Below are 17,834 nucleotides of genomic sequence, written 5' to 3'. Positions count from 1 at the left end.
TGAAAAAAAGAGGAGGAAGTTTGAAATAGTGATAGGCATGCATACAGAACATACACCAGTCAAATATGTTTTAATGCTGTGATTCTCTTCAGTGTAATTCTTTTTAATTATGGTCATTTTGTTGGATACACTAACGTACTAACGTTCCCATATATTCTAACTTGTGAAATGCTAGAATATGTGTAGGCCCGTTCTATTCGTCGTATGTGGTGTTGCTGCTCCTGTTCTTATCAGTGCCTATACCTGACCAGTCAAACGTATGACCCCGAGAAATGTGATAGATTGCATAACCGCAGCAAAAGTTAAAAATTGCCAATGTTCATGTATTCAGTTCGCCCAATAGTCGACGGGGTGGGCTCACTGGTTTACTACAACACAACAGTCACACTGGGCTTAGACAGAGAAAATTGCCTACGATAAAATCCTCACAATGTCGGGCTCTGAGTTTGAATCTTTGGAAAAGACATTGGAGAAACATATTCCAGATGCAGAGCTTAAAGAAGTGAAAAGAATCTTGTTTGGAAAAGAAACCAAGTGAGTTGTTGAATTCTGCTCGCGTAACGAAAATACGGTCAGTTCAGGACTGTTGTTGTTTCATGTTGGATTGTTAGTGGATATTCGCTCTATACTTAGTGAACGAATTGAGCTTTATACCTCGGGTTAGTTTCTTTTTGAAGTACAGAGAGTGTACAACCTTTCGCAGGTCTTATTTTCCGGAGTCTGACCAGAGTTTCTTATAAGCCTCTGGCAATGTAGACAGTTTGCCACATTGTCAATACAACTAGTTAGGGACCGTCAGCAAATTGAATGATCACATTCCCGTTTTGCCACCTACCAATAAACTTCACTCTAACTTGAAACATTACAGAATGGATGGACACGTGGTCCACATCCTTTGTTCTTCTAATTGAAATCTTTGAATATGTTATAAATGTGGGAGTCAGCAGTTGAAACAACAAGGGCTGTGTAAAAGCTAGGGAGGTAGGTACATTGAATGTGAAGAAAATGTGACCAAGCTCTGAACATAAATACTTTATTTTTAATTTAATGTATCTTGTCCAAACAGCCACGTTTTCAAATACTATTGGTACCCTAAAATGGGGGGAATATGTACAAAATGTGCTGTCTGCACTTTAAACTTGTCATTGTATCATTTCAAATCCAAAGTGTGTGATAAAGGAAAAAACTAAAAATGTCACTGTCCAAATTATTTTTGAGTTATCTCATCAATCATCAGCTAATCATTAGATCCTTAAGATATACAGTATCTCACAAAAGTGAGTACACCCCTCTAATCTTTAGCAAATGTCATTTTTTCAGTGTTGTCACATGAAAAGATATAATCAAATATTTACAAAAATGTGAGGGGTGTACTCACTTTTGTGAGATACTGTACATGTAAACCTAACATTTCTTTACATACACTTAAACTGCCTTTTCTATTCACTAAAAGCCCCAAAAGGTTTTCACAACTCTCTTGAAAACACCAATATTCAGACTGAATAACCACATTAGGTAACTCAGAGTACTTCTATTCTGTACCTCTAACCCTTTTTGTGTATCATAAACCTTACATTTGGCTTTACACGGATTCACTCAAAAGACTAAGTAACAGATCATGTGCAGTACTTTTCATGGTTTTATTACACAATCGTGCAGTTTTGAGTCTTTCTGTTTTTACTGTGTAATACGTTATTAAAACAAAGTGCTGTGCAACAAAAACAGTCACTGATGTGAAGGATGACTCGTATAGCTATTGAAATACATCACTATGAGGTGTTTTGAATCATGACATAGTAATCTGTTGTTGTGAAACCCCTTACAAGGAGCAGGAAGCACCGCCAGAAAAGGTCGAAAAATTACTTTTTTGGTGTTTCGAGTTGTTTAATGCGTAATCAGACATCTCTTTTTTTGTGTAATTTCTTCTTGATAACATTAATTTATATAACAATAACTATATAATTTGCAAGTTCTCCATTTTGGCAGGCATTGCCTAGTACAGAGGTCAATACACCAGCAGCAACTGAAGGTGCTACTGTACAGCAAATATGATCATAGACTGCATTTGACCATACCATTGATGTTGGAGTTATGGGGAGGGTTGTATGATCATTGATTGTCATTGTGCCCAGTCGTTAGATATCAGTTCATCATCATCCATAACACTTTCAGTGTTTGCACATTCTTTAATACCCACAATCCTTTTTACGCGGCAAGACAAGAAGTGCAAGGACACAGACTTGGTCTCTCTGTAGTTGCAACAACCACAAAGTCAGAAAGCCTACCTATCCGATGAGGGAGTGAGATAGTGCTTATGCTAGCCCGATTCCTGTTTGTGATTAGAGGGAAATCAAGCAAGTGTGATGAAGTGTATGCCAGCCTGATGCAGTTTTGCATAAATCCCTCACTTACTTGACCCAAAGAACAAAATACAATCAGCTAAAAAATTTATCTCAATATGTGTTTATTTCTGTCCACATGCCATATGCATTTCTTACTTAAATTCCCTGAAGTCTAATACTTCTATCACATTGAGCTACGTCTCCCATCTGTCACACTCATGTAGCTCTTTCCTGAGAACAACAAGTCAATGTTAAGATATTCATCTTTTGTTTCACCATTGATGGTTGTTTTAAATTTCTACCATTCTAACTGTTATCAGCATTTTCCAAACATATGGTTTCACTTGGTTTTAATGTGATGTGACACTGCACCAGTCTAAAGAAGGCCAGTTTTATTGCTTCTTCAATCACCACAACAGTTTTCAGCAGTGCTAAAATAATTGCAAAAGGGTTTTCTAAAATGATGAACTTGGATTAGCAATCACAATGTGCCTTTGGAACACAGGACTGAAGGTTGCTGATCAGTGGCATCGTTAGGCCTGGGCGTCTGGGGCTATAGCCCCGGATCTTTTATGAATAGTCTCGGATCTCAAAAATAGCCCCATATCTATAATTCCGATTATGCGTTATGAGAATGTAGACGTGTAGACTGCTAGCGTGTACATCGACATTTTCTGCATGTACATTCAAAACCCACATACTTTCTGTCCCAGCATGGGGGTGGGCTAAGCCCCGAATGTATTGTGATCCTAGCGACGCTTCTGTTGCTGATAATTGGCCTCTGTGTGCATATTTATATTCCATTGAAAATCATCAGTTTCCAGCTACAATTATTATAGTAATTAACCACATTAACAATGTCTACGCTCTATTTATGATCATTTTAAATAGAATGGTACAGCAATAAAATGTTGCTGTATCCCTTTCCTCCATTTATTCCTTTTGTAATGTTCAGCAGAGTGAGTAAATTATTTACAATCAGTGCCCTTTTGACCCCAGTTATATGTGTGCCTGTGGAACCTTTCATGGGCTTATCCTAAGTCTTAAGTAAAAGGGTGGGCAAACTTTTCAGCTAACAGGCCATCTAATTAGGATTTTGAAATTCATGTTGGGCTGCAGTTTATGTTGCATGCCACAAAAGCATTTCTGTATACTATGGATGTAGTTTTAGATGTTTAAAAGTGGACTGTATCATTTTCTTACCCCCCAAAATATGTTAATTTCTACTCAAACCTGCAGCAGGCCAGATTGATTCAGGCCACGGGCCTTAGTTTGCCTACCCATGCTTGAGTACATTTAAGCAATTTAGCAATGCCCCTATCTAAAGCCACTTAGAGTGCATACATTTCCTACCTGGCCTTCTGTGGGAATCCAACCCACAATCTCTGGCTTTGCATGCGCCATGCCCTACAAACACAGCTACATTGGACTAGTACACACAAGATGTGTACTGATTTAAAAAACTGATTTAAAAACCGTAATATATACAGAGTACTCACAGTAGAAAGATGAATATATAGTACACATAGTAGAGCACAATATATCAACAAACTTGTCTAGTCAAAGTTCTGCAAAACGTCTGAAACCCTGTTATCTATGTCTGCTGAATGACTAACATGTTAATATACATACAAAAATAGTAGGGCATTCAATGACTTAGTCTGATGGAAATTTGTGATGGAATGACCCCACCTCCTTCCAGGAAGTTGGCTCTCCCAGCATGTGCGGTGGAGGCTGCTTCAGCGCGGGACTTTGAGCTTCAGGGGTACTTGTTTGAGGCTTCCCCGGAACAGCTCAGGCCCCCAAGAACCGTCCGGGTTGGTCTCATTCAGAACCACATTGTTCTGCCTACGGATGCTCCGGTCCTGGATCAGGTCAGAGGGAAATTACTACTTGGATTTAGGCTCAATGCAATCAGAACCGCTTTGCAGTGGTTATGCAGTATCTGTTTTCGAGTGGTGGAATTTATTGTCACCTTAGAGTCTAAAACCCTGTGACTAGTAGAGGGGCGACTCACCAGACAGTTTCTTTTTATTTTCAGATGTAGAGGGTTCATGGGGCTTGCTGACTGACCTCCATATAGTGGGGAGAACAAGTATTTGATACACTGCCCATTTTGCAGGTTTTCCTACCTAGAAAGCATGTAGAGGTCTGTAATATTTATCATAGGTACACTTCAACTGTGAGAGACGGAATCTAAAACATAAATCCAGAAAATCACATGACATAAGTATTTGATCACCTACCAACCAGTAAGAATTCCGGCTCTCACAGACCTTTTAGTTGTCTTTAAGAAGCCCTCCTGTTCTCCACTCATTACCTGTTTTAACTGCACCTGTTTGAATTCGTTACCTGTATAAAAGACAACTGTCCACACACTCAATCAAACAGACTCCAGCCTCTCCACAATGGCCAATACCAGAGAGCTGTGTAAGGACATCAGGGATAAAATTGTAGACCTGCACAAGGCTGAGATGGGCTACAGGACAATAGGCAAGCAGCTTGGTGAGAAGGCAACAACTGTTGGCGCAATTATTAGAATATGGAAGAAGTTCAAGATGACCTCGTGGGGCATCAATGATCATGAGGAAGGTGAGGGATCAGCCCAGACCTACACAACAGGACCTGGTCAATGACCTGAAGAGAGCTGGGACCACAGACTCAAAGAAAACCATTAGTAACACACTACGCCGTCATGGATTAAAATCCTGCAGCACACGCAAGGTCCCCCTGCTCAAGCCAGCGCATATCCAGGCCCGTCTGAAGTTTGCCAATGACCATCTGGATGATCCAGAGGAGGAATAGGAGAAGGTCATGTGGTCTGATGACACAAAAATAGAGCTTTTTGGTCTAAACTCCACTCGCCGTGTTTGGAGGAAGAAGAAAGATGAGTACAACCCCAAGAACACCATTCCAACCGTGAAGCATGGAGGTGGAAACATCATTATTTGGGGATGCTTTTCTGCAAAGGACAGGGACAGGACGACTGCACCTTATTGAGGGGAGGATGGATGGGGCCATGTATTTCGAGATCTTGGCCAACAACCTCCTTCCCTCAGTAAGAGCATTGAAGACCAGACCTGAACCCAATAGAAAATCTTTGGAGGGAGCTGAAAGTCTGTATTGCCCAGCGACAGCCCCGAAACCTGAAGGATCTGGAGAAGTTCTGTATGGAGGAGTGGGCCAAAATCCCTGCTGCAGTGTGTGCAAACCTGGTCAAGAACTACAGGAAACGTATGATCTCTGTAATTGCAAACAAAGGTTTCTGTACCAAATATTAAGTTCTGCTTTTCTGATGTATCAAATACTTATGTCATGCAATAAAATGCAAATTAATTACTAAAAAATCATACAATGTGATTTTCTGGATTTTTGTTTTAGATTCCGTCACTCACAGTTGAAGAGTACCTATGATAAAAAATTATAGACTTCTACATGCTTTGCAAGTGGGAAAACCTACAAAATCGGCTGTGTATCAAATATTTGTTCTCCTCACTGTACGTGTTCATCCCTCTTCCCAGATTACCGCGCTCCACAAAAGGATTGGTGATATGGTGGATGTGGCAGCCATGTGTGGGGTCAACATTGTCTGCTTCCAGGAGGCCTGGAGTGAGTGACATTACAGATCATGAACCTAGAGCACCTTTTCCTTTGTGCCATTTGTTTATTTGCTTCTTTATCACCTATAAGCTGTGGCTCATGCAGCAGCAATTTTTCCGGGGTTCAAAACATGACACAGACCGTCGAAAGACCAGAATAGCAAAACTACTGTACATGCACTTACAATAAGAATAACAGAAAAATGTGTTTATTTCTGACCAAATCCTGAGGCCTCCTGTGAGTATTCACATCAATAATAGATCTGCCTACACTCATATCAGGTCACATTCAAAATAGGGAGATAATGTCAGTATTCAGTATGAGAAACATGACAAATCATGGCAGTTGACGTTACAGGCGCTGCTGCTGGCTCAGAGGGATACTGGATGGGTCAGTAGCATCTAGGTATACAGAATGTTGCTCATTTATCCATAATTGGTCATAGGGACAACAGCAGTACACCCCACACAATCTGTTGTCCTGTTTGTTTTGGCTCCTAAATGACATTGTGGTGTCTAGTGCATGTGATCAGAGAGGAGTGAAGTACTTAAAAATGTCCCCAGTACACAAACACAGTACCCCCCCCCCACAACTGTACAGTGGGGAGAACAAGTATTTGATACACTGCCCATTTTGCAGGTTTTCCCACTTACAAAGCATGTAGAAGTCTGTCGTTTATATCATAGGTACTCTTCAACTGTGAGTGACAGAATCTAAAACAAAAACCCAGAAAATCACATTTTATGATTAAGTAATTAATTTGCATTTTATTGTATGACATTAGTATTTGATACATCAGAAAAGCAGAACTTAATATTTGGTACAGAAACCTTTGTTTGCAATTACAGAGATCATACGTTTCCTGTAGTTCTTGACCAGGTTTGCACACACTGCAGCAGGGATTTTGGCCTGCTCCTCCATACAGAACTTCTCCAGATCCTTCAGGTTTCGGGGATGTCGCTGGGCAATACGGACTTTCAGCTCCCTCCAAAGATTTTCTATTGGGTTCAGGTCTGGAGACTGGCTAGGCCACTCCAGGACCTTGAGATATTTCTTACGGAGCCACTCCTTAGTTGCCATGGCTGTGTGTTTCGGGCATCTTCAATGCTCTTACTGAGTGATGAAGGTTGTTGGCCAAGATCTCGCAATACATGGCCCCATCCATCCTCCCCTCAATAAGGTGCAGTCGTCCTGTCCCCTTTGCAGAAAAGCATGATGTTGGTATGACGGTTGGAATGGTGTTCTTGGGGTTGTACTCATCTTTCTTCTTCCTCCAAACACGGCGAGTGGAGTTTAGACCAAAAAGAGATGGTCATTGGCAAACTTCAGAAGGGCCTGGACATGCGCTGGCTTGAGCAGGTGGACCTTCTGTGCGCTGCAGGATTTTAACCCTTGACGGCGTACCCATCCATCTTCTTCCGCTTATCCGGGACCGGGTCGCGGGGGCAGCAGTCTAAGCAGGGATGCCCAGACTTCCCTCTCCCCAGACACTTCCTCTAGCTCTTCCGGGGGGACACCGAGGCGTTCCCAGGCCAGCTGGGAGACATAGTCCCTCCAGCATGTCCTAGGTCTTCCCCGGGGTCTCCTCCCGGTGGGACGGGACCGGAACACCTTCCCAGGAAGGCGTTCCGGAGGCATCCGAAAAAGATGCCCAAGCCACCTCAGCTGACCCCTCTCGATGACGGCGTACTGTGTTCCTAATGGATTTCTTTGAGATTGTGGTCCCAGCTTTCTTCAGGTCATTGACCAGGTCCTGCCGTGTAGTTCTGGGCTGATCCCTCACGTTCCTCATGATCTATTGATGCCCCACGAGGTGTGATCTTGCATGGAGCCCCAGACCGAGGGAGAATGACCGTCATCTTGAACTTCTTCCATTTACTAATAATTGCGCCAACAGTTGTTGCCTTCTCACCAAGCTGCTTGCCTATTGTCCTGTAGCCCATCCCAGCCTTGTGCAGGTCTACAATTTTATCCCTGATGTCCTTACACAGCTCTCTGGTATTGGCCATTGTGGAGAGGTTGGAGTCTGTTTGACTGAGTGTGTGGACAGGTGTCTTTTATACAGGTAACGAGTTCAGACAGGTGCAGTTAATACAGGTAATGAGTTAAGAACAGGAGGGCTTCTTAAAGAAAAACTAACAGGTCCGTGAGAGACGGAGTTCTTACTGGTTGGTAGGTGATCAAATACTTATGTCATGCAATAAAATGCAAATTAATTATTGAAAAATCATACAATGTGATTTTCTGGATTTTTGTTTTAGATTCCGTCTCTCACAGTTGAAGTGTACCTCTGATAAAAATTACAGACCTCTACATGCTTTGTAAGTAGGAAAACCTGCAAAATGGGCAGTGTATCAAACGCTTGTTCTCCCCACTGTAGGTGTTAAGAATGAACCGGTTTGCCTTAAAACGCTTCTCAAGTGTAGATTCTCAGGTAATCTGACAAATAGGTTCATGGTATGCATGTTTACTTTTCCTCTGAGAGATATATCTTCTGATATGGGCAGTCATGTTTAAGGGCTGCCACTCATACTGCTCTGAGTTGATCCTGTTTTGTCACCCTCACAGCTATGCCCTTTGCTTTCTGTACCCGAGAGAAAGAGCCTTGGACAGAGTTTGCAGAATCTGCTGAAGAGGGTTACACCACCCAGTTCTGCCAAAAGGTAAGAGAACCACACCCAACGTCATACTGCTAGTGACCTGTACTCTGAATATATTTAATGTTTGTGGTTGGAGTTCCTATTCGGCTTGGTGACATGAAAACACATCAGTGTCTACTGTAGCTGTTTGCTGCTGTCAGTGTACCACTCAGTGTTTGCACCACAGTGGTGGTAGCGTGTCTTTGTATCAAGGCCTGTGTCTAAAGCTCTACTCTTCTGTGTTCAGCTGGCAAAGAAATACAACTTGGTAGTGATAACGCCCATTTTAGAGCGAGAGGAGATACACAACGTTCTTTGGAACACGGCAGTAGTCATCTCCAACTCGGGTAGCATCCTGGGTAAAACCCGGAAAAATCACATTCCCCGGGTAGGAGACTTCAACGAGGTCAGTTATCTTTTAACGTCATTAATCAATCATGTAATTGTACAAACACTATATTGTCCAGTTTTGTCTCCAAGGGAAAAATCATATACTTCCAATACTTCTCACTGCACTATTACTCCTCCCCATTATGGTCAGTGTCTCCATCCACAACGCATCTATAATGTAGGGAACCAGATCCTTCTTTCTCACAGTATGATTTCCCAGTGTGCCTCGATGAATTGAAAAGAGATAAAAAGCTCTTGCATGTGTGGGCAGTACAACAAACCTCTACTGCTTTGCAGTGCATTAGGCTAACAGCTTTCTAGTTCTGAAAGGTAATATAACTGTACAACAATACCTGAATTTACCCATTAATTTGTTAATATAAAATAGCCATGTTCCTGGCATGTTTTTGGAAAAAGCCCCTATATAGACCCTGTCTCTGCTATGTATTCTGTACTTGTTGAAGATATGCGATAACAAAGGTTTCCTGCCCTGCTCTCATCCCCATATCTATTACTTGCCTGTGTTCTTGTCTCATATTATGTGCAACAGCCATTGATAACTAAGGCAGAACAGGACTGTACCAGTCTGCCAGTAACCTCTGTCCTCAAGGGTTGTTTGAGTCTCTCCTAAATGTGCACGCACACAGACTAACTCTCACTCTCCCTCTCTGTCACACACAAACAGTCAGTTACACAGTTCTGCGTGTGTTCTACAAAGTCTTCCTGTTTTCCACCATTTCTGTGTTACTCAGTTACTCTGCATTATGGCACATTAAATGGCAAATACAACTTGGCACACATGCTCAAGTACATGAATCAAATTAACAAACACAATTTATTAGACATCACTGGCCCAAATTACACCTTGCCATCATGATCCGGCATTAACAAAATATACATCACCCGAAAGAAAACAAACTGAAAATCTCTAGTCACCCATAATATCTCAACGGGCAAAAGGAGTATGCTGCATCTTTTGCGGAGGATGACGTTTACGGTTGCATTGTTTATTTTCCTCTTACATGTAGACCCGTTAAGCTAACCTCTCACATTTTTACAAGGCAAATGTACTGTAACGGATGCAGAGGTACATGGACATTTTCTTTCCCTCTCTCCCTTTATCAGTCTACATATTACATGGAGGGCAACACTGGCCATAGAGTGTTCCAGACCCAGTTTGGAAAGATTGCGGTGAACATCTGCTATGGGCGCCATCATCCTCTCAACTGGTTCATGTACGGTATGAATGGAGCCGAGATCATCTTTAACCCCTCCGCTACTGTTGGGGGACTTAGTGAACCCATGTGGTCAATCGAGGCTAGGAACGCAGCGATAGCGAACCACTGTTTCACCTGTGGAATCAACCGTGTTGGAACAGTAAGTAGGACTGGTTTCTGTTGTTCCCCTTTATATCTGTTACAACCACTCTTGACTTTGAAACACATTTATGCTGCCCTCTGCTGTGTTCACAGTCCAATTATTCATGGCATTCATGGCAAAACTCTCTTTTGTAGCCTTGACCGTTTTCACAGCTGGCGAACTAAACTATTGAGTATATGAGCCATCAGGCTGTTTTCTGAAAAGGATTTCTCTTTTGTTTTATGTAGGAATACTTCAACAATGACTTCACCTCTGGGGATGGAAGAAAAGGTATTTGTCTCTTAAGGGGGTTTGAAGAAAGTTTAATATTATGTATATGAATTTGTAATCTTTCCTGTCACAAAATATAGTAAATTTAATAATATATGTATCACTTATTCATCCAAGTTGTAAATGACACTGTGTCAATTATATGACATACAGAGATACTTTGATCTTTAATTATTTAACCAAGCAAGTTAATTAAGAACCAATTCTTCTTTTCAGCAATGACCTGGAGGGAATGTAACAGGGGGAGGAGCAGTCTGGGTTAACTGTCTTGTTCAGTTCAAGGGCAGTGTCTAGGAAAACCTCCCTAGAAAAGGAAGTACATGGGGGGGAGGAAAATGAACCAGGCTCTGAGTAGTGGCCATCGTTAATCAGGATGTTCAAAACTTTAAGATGATAAGCAAGCCAAAAATACTTAACTGAAGTCAACTGTTCTGGAGTAACTGTAAATGTCAGTTGGTGTTTTATAGGTGAGTGTTTAGACAAAGAGACCAGGTAGCCTGTGGATATATAGGAGCCGCTAGGTAAAATATCTAGACATGGGTCATGCCCATGCCATGAGTCCTTAACAGGAAGCGACACACGCACATGTTTGATTTGGGCCTCAGCCCAGTACAGTGGGTATGTCCTCAGTGAATGCCCCAATCCAGAATATGCCCGGGACCAGCTGTCAACAAGTGTCACGTTGCTGAACATTTGTCCCATATCACTCATTTCCATAGAGCCTATTATTACCCATAAAGGTATAGATTCAACATGCAGACCAGCTTTATTCTTGTTTGATGTGTCTGTGAAAACAGTTCAGGGTGTTTTTTTCCTTATAGCTCATAAAGATCTAGGACACTTCTATGGGTCAAGCTATGTGGCTGCCCCTGATGGCAGCCGTACACCAGGCCTGTCCCGAACTCGCGATGGTCTCATGGTAACCGAAATGGACCTCAACCTGACACGACAAATAAGTGACAAATGGAACTTTAAGGTGAACTACTGAAATTACACAAGAATCCTATTTAACAATTGCAAATTCTTTAAATGTGTGATAAAATACTTCTCAGTATTGTTTAATTGTGACACAGCACAAGCCTGGTCTACGTTTGAATTTGTATTTTGCACTACTGTCAAGCTGTAACTGTATCTGCAGATGACGGGGAGGTATGAAGAGTATGCAGAGGAACTCACCAGGGCCACCAAGCATGACTTCAAGCCCAACATTATCAGGGAGTAAACTGATATGACCCAATGGGTCATGTGACCCCTAAACGAAGTCCAGCACAGCTGTGAATACAGCCTTAGACACCATCTCAAGGAGAAGACCAAGTCAATGTGGAAGCAGACATTATGGGGCCATTTTGATTATGAAAGGGCAATTCAATTCAGCCATGAACTAAAACACATGTGTTTAAATAACTTTATTGATTGCAGTACATAAATGGAATTGTATATTTCATAAAAATAAAGTTCGCCATTTTAACACATTCTATTTGTTCATAACAAAAATACACCAGGAAAAAATATTTGTCTTCCCATTAAGACTGGGACATTTCATGTTAAAATGAAAATTAAATAATACATAATTATGGCTGGTCCAAAAACCATAGTGCAATAACATCATCCATGATACCAAAATGTAAAAGAAATGTTGAGTGAGAATCTAGCCATTGCAACAACTTGATTGCTGTTTTCAACAGAAAACATCTTATGATCCAATTCATTTAAAACTTTACGGTAGTGTTAAGCTACAGTATACACCTAAAGAAAACCTGCAAGGCATCCATCCACCGATGGAGTATTTCAGACTTTACACTGTCGCCTTTCTATCAAACTAAATGAGCTTGGAGATTGAGACATGCAGTGCAGCACTGAGGTTTTCGGATGACAGTTTCTACAGAGTCTCTCCAATAAGCTCCACTGGTGCACACAACAAGAGCAAAGTACTGCAGATTTGATTCCACACACAGGCTATGGTTTGAGGTGTACTGTGTTAAGAAAATTAGTTTGTGACATGGGTTTGCTATTTTCATACAACACATTAGACTTCATGGACATTGAATACCTGAGTCTTTCAAAGACAAATTCGCCCTCTATTCCCTGTTATTAAATCCTAAATAATAAGTGAAGTTCAGCCAACGGAATAAAAGTCACTATTAGTAAAATACAACATGGCTGCTCAGAAAGGAAGAAAGCACCTCAGCCACCCCAGATTAGCATGACACCAGGCAACACCATTGAGAAAGCCTTATTTTGCCATAAGCCCTTGCATGTGCATTGTTTCCTCCTCTCCAATGATAGAGACAACTTGAGTATTATGGCGTGTTATTTTCCTCTAAGCATAAGGATGAACATTTCAAGTCTTGCACTGTTCACCATCGCACATATCAATTGGGGGAATTTACTAATTGGATTAAAACAAAAGGGGACACAGTTAAAACATTTTCTTCTACTATATGTAGCTATCTGCTTGGGTGCCGACCAACATGCTACACACTGCACTTGCTTTGCGCATCTCCTCCACTGTTATTTCTTGAAATGACTAGCTTTGGGCAATGTGAGGTTACACGTCTGGTGAGGTTGGAGAGTTGTTGCGTGTTACTGTGAGCAGTCAGCCATGTTGGCACTGGAGAAGACCGTACAGGTGCCGTCGACAACGCTGTGCCTGAGCCGGAACCAGAAGTCCCGGTCCAGGGACCAGGGGAACCGCTGATGCGTCGTTGTGGCGAGGATGTGCGCAGAACGTCTGCGTCGCCGTAGTCCGCCAGCCATCAGCTCTCCTTGAAGACAAACAGGATGTCCTCATCCGTCCCGTAGCTCTGTCGAGCCTCTTCGAAATTACTGACGCTGGTGCAACACACACCTGCAGGCAACACACAAAGCCTTTCTGTCAACGGCATATTCGTCTCGACCTCTCTGTGCGTACTGCCAGGAACACGAACAACCATCTGGTTACACGTTCGTGTAACTCACTGCGCACAGGGTCAGACTGTGGAGTAGTAGTGTCTACATTTAGAACAGGAATGCCCAAAATGTTATTTGACACTAACACAAATAGTGAATACAGGTTGGTAAGTCGGCTGGCCTGTGTGCTGCCGGGGATAGCGGGAGGACTCACGGTCTGAGTATGCAGGGTTGTTGTAGAAGATGCAGCCGGTGCTCTGGTTAAAGCCGCACACGACCACAAAGTGACCCTGGTATTCTGGTTTTCTGCAGAAGCACTTCTGGCCCACGGGGAGGAAACAGCAGTACTTAACAGGCGAGGAGCAGAGTTCACACACTAGAACCACAGCGTTGACCAGCACTATGGCCACGTGGCCCTGGTGGATATGGTCCTGGATGTCCTGAACTGTCACAGAGCTATAGAGAATATTCAACGGGAAACAAAGTCAGGGTGTGTTATTTTCTGTTGGCCTGTATAACGACTAACCAGAGAGGCGGGCAGATTCGAATGAGTCATTCTTTGACAATGCAACTATTTCACAAAGTTTACCAACCATTTTTTCACCACCACATTCTTGCTCTCAGCCTTTAGAAAGAGTTCGTTCACTCGATCCTCCTCTGTGTCAAAATGCTTTTTGTAGAAGGACTGTACACAAATTAGAAAGGATAACATAATGGTGAGTCTCAGGTCTGAATACATTAAGCATATGTTATGGTGGGATATACAATAATCCAGTGTACTTCTACATTCCGGGGGTCTTATGGCTAATGTTCTTACTATTGTACTTCTGGGTGGCCAACATGGTGTTGACTTGTTACCTGATTCCTGAAGCCCTTGTCAACACCCAATGTCTGTGTGCAGAAGCGGTGCCTGACACCTAGCTGGCACATGAGGTAGGCCAAGTCAATTGTCCAGACACTCTCTGTCAGTTTCAGCTCCCAGCAGGCACCCTGAAACTCCTCATCACTCACAGGGTGGAGGTACCTGGCAAACAATTGTTTGTGATGAGGTCTTCAGGTGCACAGTGTATTGTATTGACTGTTGTTAATGGAGGCCCATGCATGTCTCTACAGAGTTTATAATTAAACATCCCCTTACTTCAAAACCATCCTGGAGCAGGCCAACCCACAGTCCCAGTGATACAGCTGCTGAATGACAGGTACATTCAGCAGGATGGCATCATCTGTCAAAAACAAGACACGACGACAAGGCTGATGGAAAGTATTGTCCAATCATAGCTACTTGTATCACAGTGGCCCTAAATATGTCAGGTTCTAGCTTTATCCAGTCAAACTGGTCAGAGGAGTAGACAATGTATATGAAGTCTCCTCTCCACCTAGTTAGCTTGCATTTGTTTCCGCATTATATGACCAACAATATTTACTGCAGTCATGACCGGTATGTACAAGCAACCGAAGAAATATGATATTATCGTTATACTCTTCACACCCAAAAGACCAACAAGATAAAGTCAGCGGTCCCTCCCCTTAAGCCTTCTCATCCAATTGGTTTTGAGTAGGAGAAAGGACACAAGGCATATGAAATGAAGACGTTTTACATACCAGCATGCATTCAGTAAATAAAGGCAGTTGCTCAACGAAACTCCGTATAGGACACAACGCTAGCAGAGAAGTGCAATGTAGGGGGGAGATAATGCATACACCATACAACCTTAGTGGAAGGATTCCCTAAACATCCGAGACTTGTATACAGTGTCTCCTCTCCAGATATGAGACCGAAATATCAAAGATAGTCTTGTCCTCAGCCAAGATACTAGTCCAACAGACTTAATATATTTACCCGTCATGTTCGACAAAAGCATCGTACAGCTAACTCTAGTCAACGTCTTCCTCATATATCGTAAATTCCAATGCCACATTAATACTAACCACTGACAAAACATGTTAGCATTAATGTGATAATGTAATGAACATACAGTTACGTTTATTGAGGGAAAAAATAAAAATAAAACCCCCATTTACACAATTATTTGGATTTTTATATTCGTATGGAATAATTAAAACAACAGCGTGACTTCAGAACTTCAGTTAGCAAGCAAAACAGCAATCGTTCATTAATTCCATCGTAATTCTTGGAGATACATTTTATCTGCTTGAAATGAATGGGACGCTTATTTCTCATTGTGGTAGCTAGATAACAATAGCTAATTTAGCTAGTTGATCTAACAATGTTATAGTTAATAACGTACACGTTCGCTTTAACAGTAGTTTCTAAAGCATGTCCTTGGGGACAGCCAGGCGTTGCACAACGTCGATGTAACTCAGAATTTACTCACTTATTTCGGGGCTTTGCTAGTTGACAGGCTGGATCAAGGTGTGCCAATTCGGAGTAAATACAATATAGAACGACATGGGGTCAAGCGTAGAGCCACTTAAACCACTAAACAGTACTGAGCAAAAACACTTACCTGACATTCTTGTTGGATTGTTCTATGCTGCTAGATGCAAACCCCAGGTTATTCAGACTTGTTTACAGTTGATAACTGGCTACGGGCAGCAGCTAATCTTCACGAGTTGGATTGCCTCATAAGGCCGGGTGTTGGCTAGCACTACCGGGCTAGCAAACCAATAAGCCTACCAACCCTAGCACATATTAAAATATACATCTGGTCGGTCGACTTAGTAGTCGATTCGCTAACAGCTGTTATTTAATTAAAACGAGTGGTTACAGGGTGGTTTCGTCCGCATTTATTAAATAAGTCTACTGTCAGACGTTCAGCTAGAATACTAGCTACGCTCACGAACGAGACGTGCCGAAACTCACTTCCGGTGGATGTCTTGGATTGTAGGATTGTGTTGGGGGATGCAATCGTTGGTTGCGAACAATAACATGAATCGGTGTTTATCCCTTATTCGTTTATTTACTTATTTATCATTTAAACTAAAATCGCATATACAAAACCAATATAATCAGGTTGCGACTATTTTTCATGTTTGCACTGTCATGTCTAAACTGCACAGTGCCAGCAGTTTGGCCGCTGGCAGCAGTGCTTCCAGATGGGGTAGTTTCCCCAACAATTTGACAGTGTGCTTGCAAAAAATGGCCTTGGGCGGGTCGATTTACAAATATGGATTGTATAGGAAAAAAATTGCGTTTGTGCAGTTTTTGTTGTGGATTCCTCGGGTGATAGGGCCACACATTTGAATTAGCTAGGCCTGGTCATTTATTGAAATTAATATAACTTACAAAGAGACATTGGAACTTGGTAAGTTTTCACCCTCTTTAAAACAAGTTATGATTTACGTTCTGTCTAAACCACACAAGGACTCATTATTTATAGGTAATTGGGGTCCCGTCATTGTTTTGAACAGCTATTATAGGGTTTTACAAGCCATCATAGTAGTGATGGGAAATTAAAACTTTCTGAAGCGGCTTTTGAACTCACTGCACAGTGGTGACACCTGCTGGTCAGATAGAAAAATAATCTCAGGCTTATTTTTCAGTTTTGCAAATGACTATCAAAGAGGCTGACACTCTTTGGTAGAGTATATAAAATATCTTCTGGTTCCAAGATAATGAATAACCTTAATGTACACCGAAAAAAATCGACACAGGGCATTCCAGAGACGAGTTTCTCTCCTGGGTAGTGGAGGCTGTATAAAACAGAGATGTTATCAGAAGCCTGTTTTAATCCATGGAGATCCCCAGACCCACATGCCCAGTGTTAGATAAGCAGCTGTATAATTTCATTTGAAAAAAAAGGCTCACAAAATAAAAAAGTCTCTCATAACCAACAGCAACTATCTGTAAAATGGGACTCCACGTTTAACAATATAAATTGGCAACATTAGATTAGATTCAAATTTATTGTCATTGAACAAGTGCTGTACAACGAAATACAGTTAGCATCTAACATGTCTGATCACATGTCGTAATCACAAATAATACATTTAGTAAAAGTAGTCTCTTTTAAAATCCTTCATCAATGTTATCCTTGAAATAATATTATATCGAAATGTATTTCTAATATGAATTGTAGTTTATGTTTAATAGACGTTGAATCCATTGAACTTCTTTTTTTGTGATTTAATATATGTGACATTTTCTGTACAAACATGAACAATTATTTGAATGACAAAACTCAAATATTAACTTTGTACAATTAGATACATTTTATTACTATAAAGATTTCAACTCAGCTAAACAATTTATTGTACATGTATTAATTATTTTAGTTTTCATCCACAAATGTACATTTAGGAACAGAAAGCCACTCTTCCATCTATTCTTAGTCGATTTACTACTTGGTATCTATAATGACCT

General features: G+C 41.5%; 2 protein-coding genes across 2 annotated transcripts; one reads left to right on the top strand and one right to left on the bottom strand.

Moving 5' to 3' along the window:
* Positions 1-397: 397 nt before the first annotated feature.
* On the top strand, positions 398-12,004 carry upb1 (ureidopropionase, beta). The gene is given in 9 exon segments (NM_001304033.1): positions 398-534; positions 4,045-4,216; positions 5,864-5,951; positions 8,511-8,605; positions 8,829-8,987; positions 10,097-10,348; positions 10,579-10,621; positions 11,443-11,597; positions 11,760-12,004. Coding segments are annotated over 9 exon segments (1,152 nt in total). The 5' UTR covers positions 398-430; the 3' UTR covers positions 11,844-12,004.
* A 77-nt stretch (positions 12,005-12,081) lies between these two features.
* Positions 12,082-16,570, bottom strand: gucd1 (guanylyl cyclase domain containing 1). Its single transcript, XM_010876255.4, has 6 exons — positions 15,979-16,570; positions 14,649-14,733; positions 14,369-14,534; positions 14,104-14,195; positions 13,725-13,966; positions 12,082-13,469 (listed from the first exon to the last, which is right to left on the bottom strand). The coding sequence occupies exons 1-6, from the start codon at positions 15,983-15,985 to the stop codon at positions 13,378-13,380; spliced, it is 684 nt and encodes a 227-aa protein (XP_010874557.1). The 5' UTR covers positions 15,986-16,570; the 3' UTR covers positions 12,082-13,377.
* Positions 16,571-17,834: the final 1,264 nt, after the last annotated feature.

The sequence above is a fragment of the Esox lucius genome, chromosome 13 (assembly GCF_011004845.1).
Source record: "Esox lucius isolate fEsoLuc1 chromosome 13, fEsoLuc1.pri, whole genome shotgun sequence".
Lineage (NCBI taxonomy): Eukaryota > Metazoa > Chordata > Actinopteri > Esociformes > Esocidae > Esox > Esox lucius.
This window is presented reverse-complemented; position numbering and strand designations above follow the sequence as displayed.

Bases quoted from the DNA above. Each gene is read 5' to 3' on its own strand.
- gucd1 (XM_010876255.4), bottom strand. The intron at 14,535-14,648 runs GTAAGGGGATGT...ATTGTTTGCCAG, and splicing joins TGCTCCAGGATGGTTTTGAA to GTACCTCCACCCTGTGAGTG. The intron at 14,196-14,368 runs GTAACAAGTCAA...ATTTGTGTACAG, and splicing joins ACAAGGGCTTCAGGAATCAG to TCCTTCTACAAAAAGCATTT.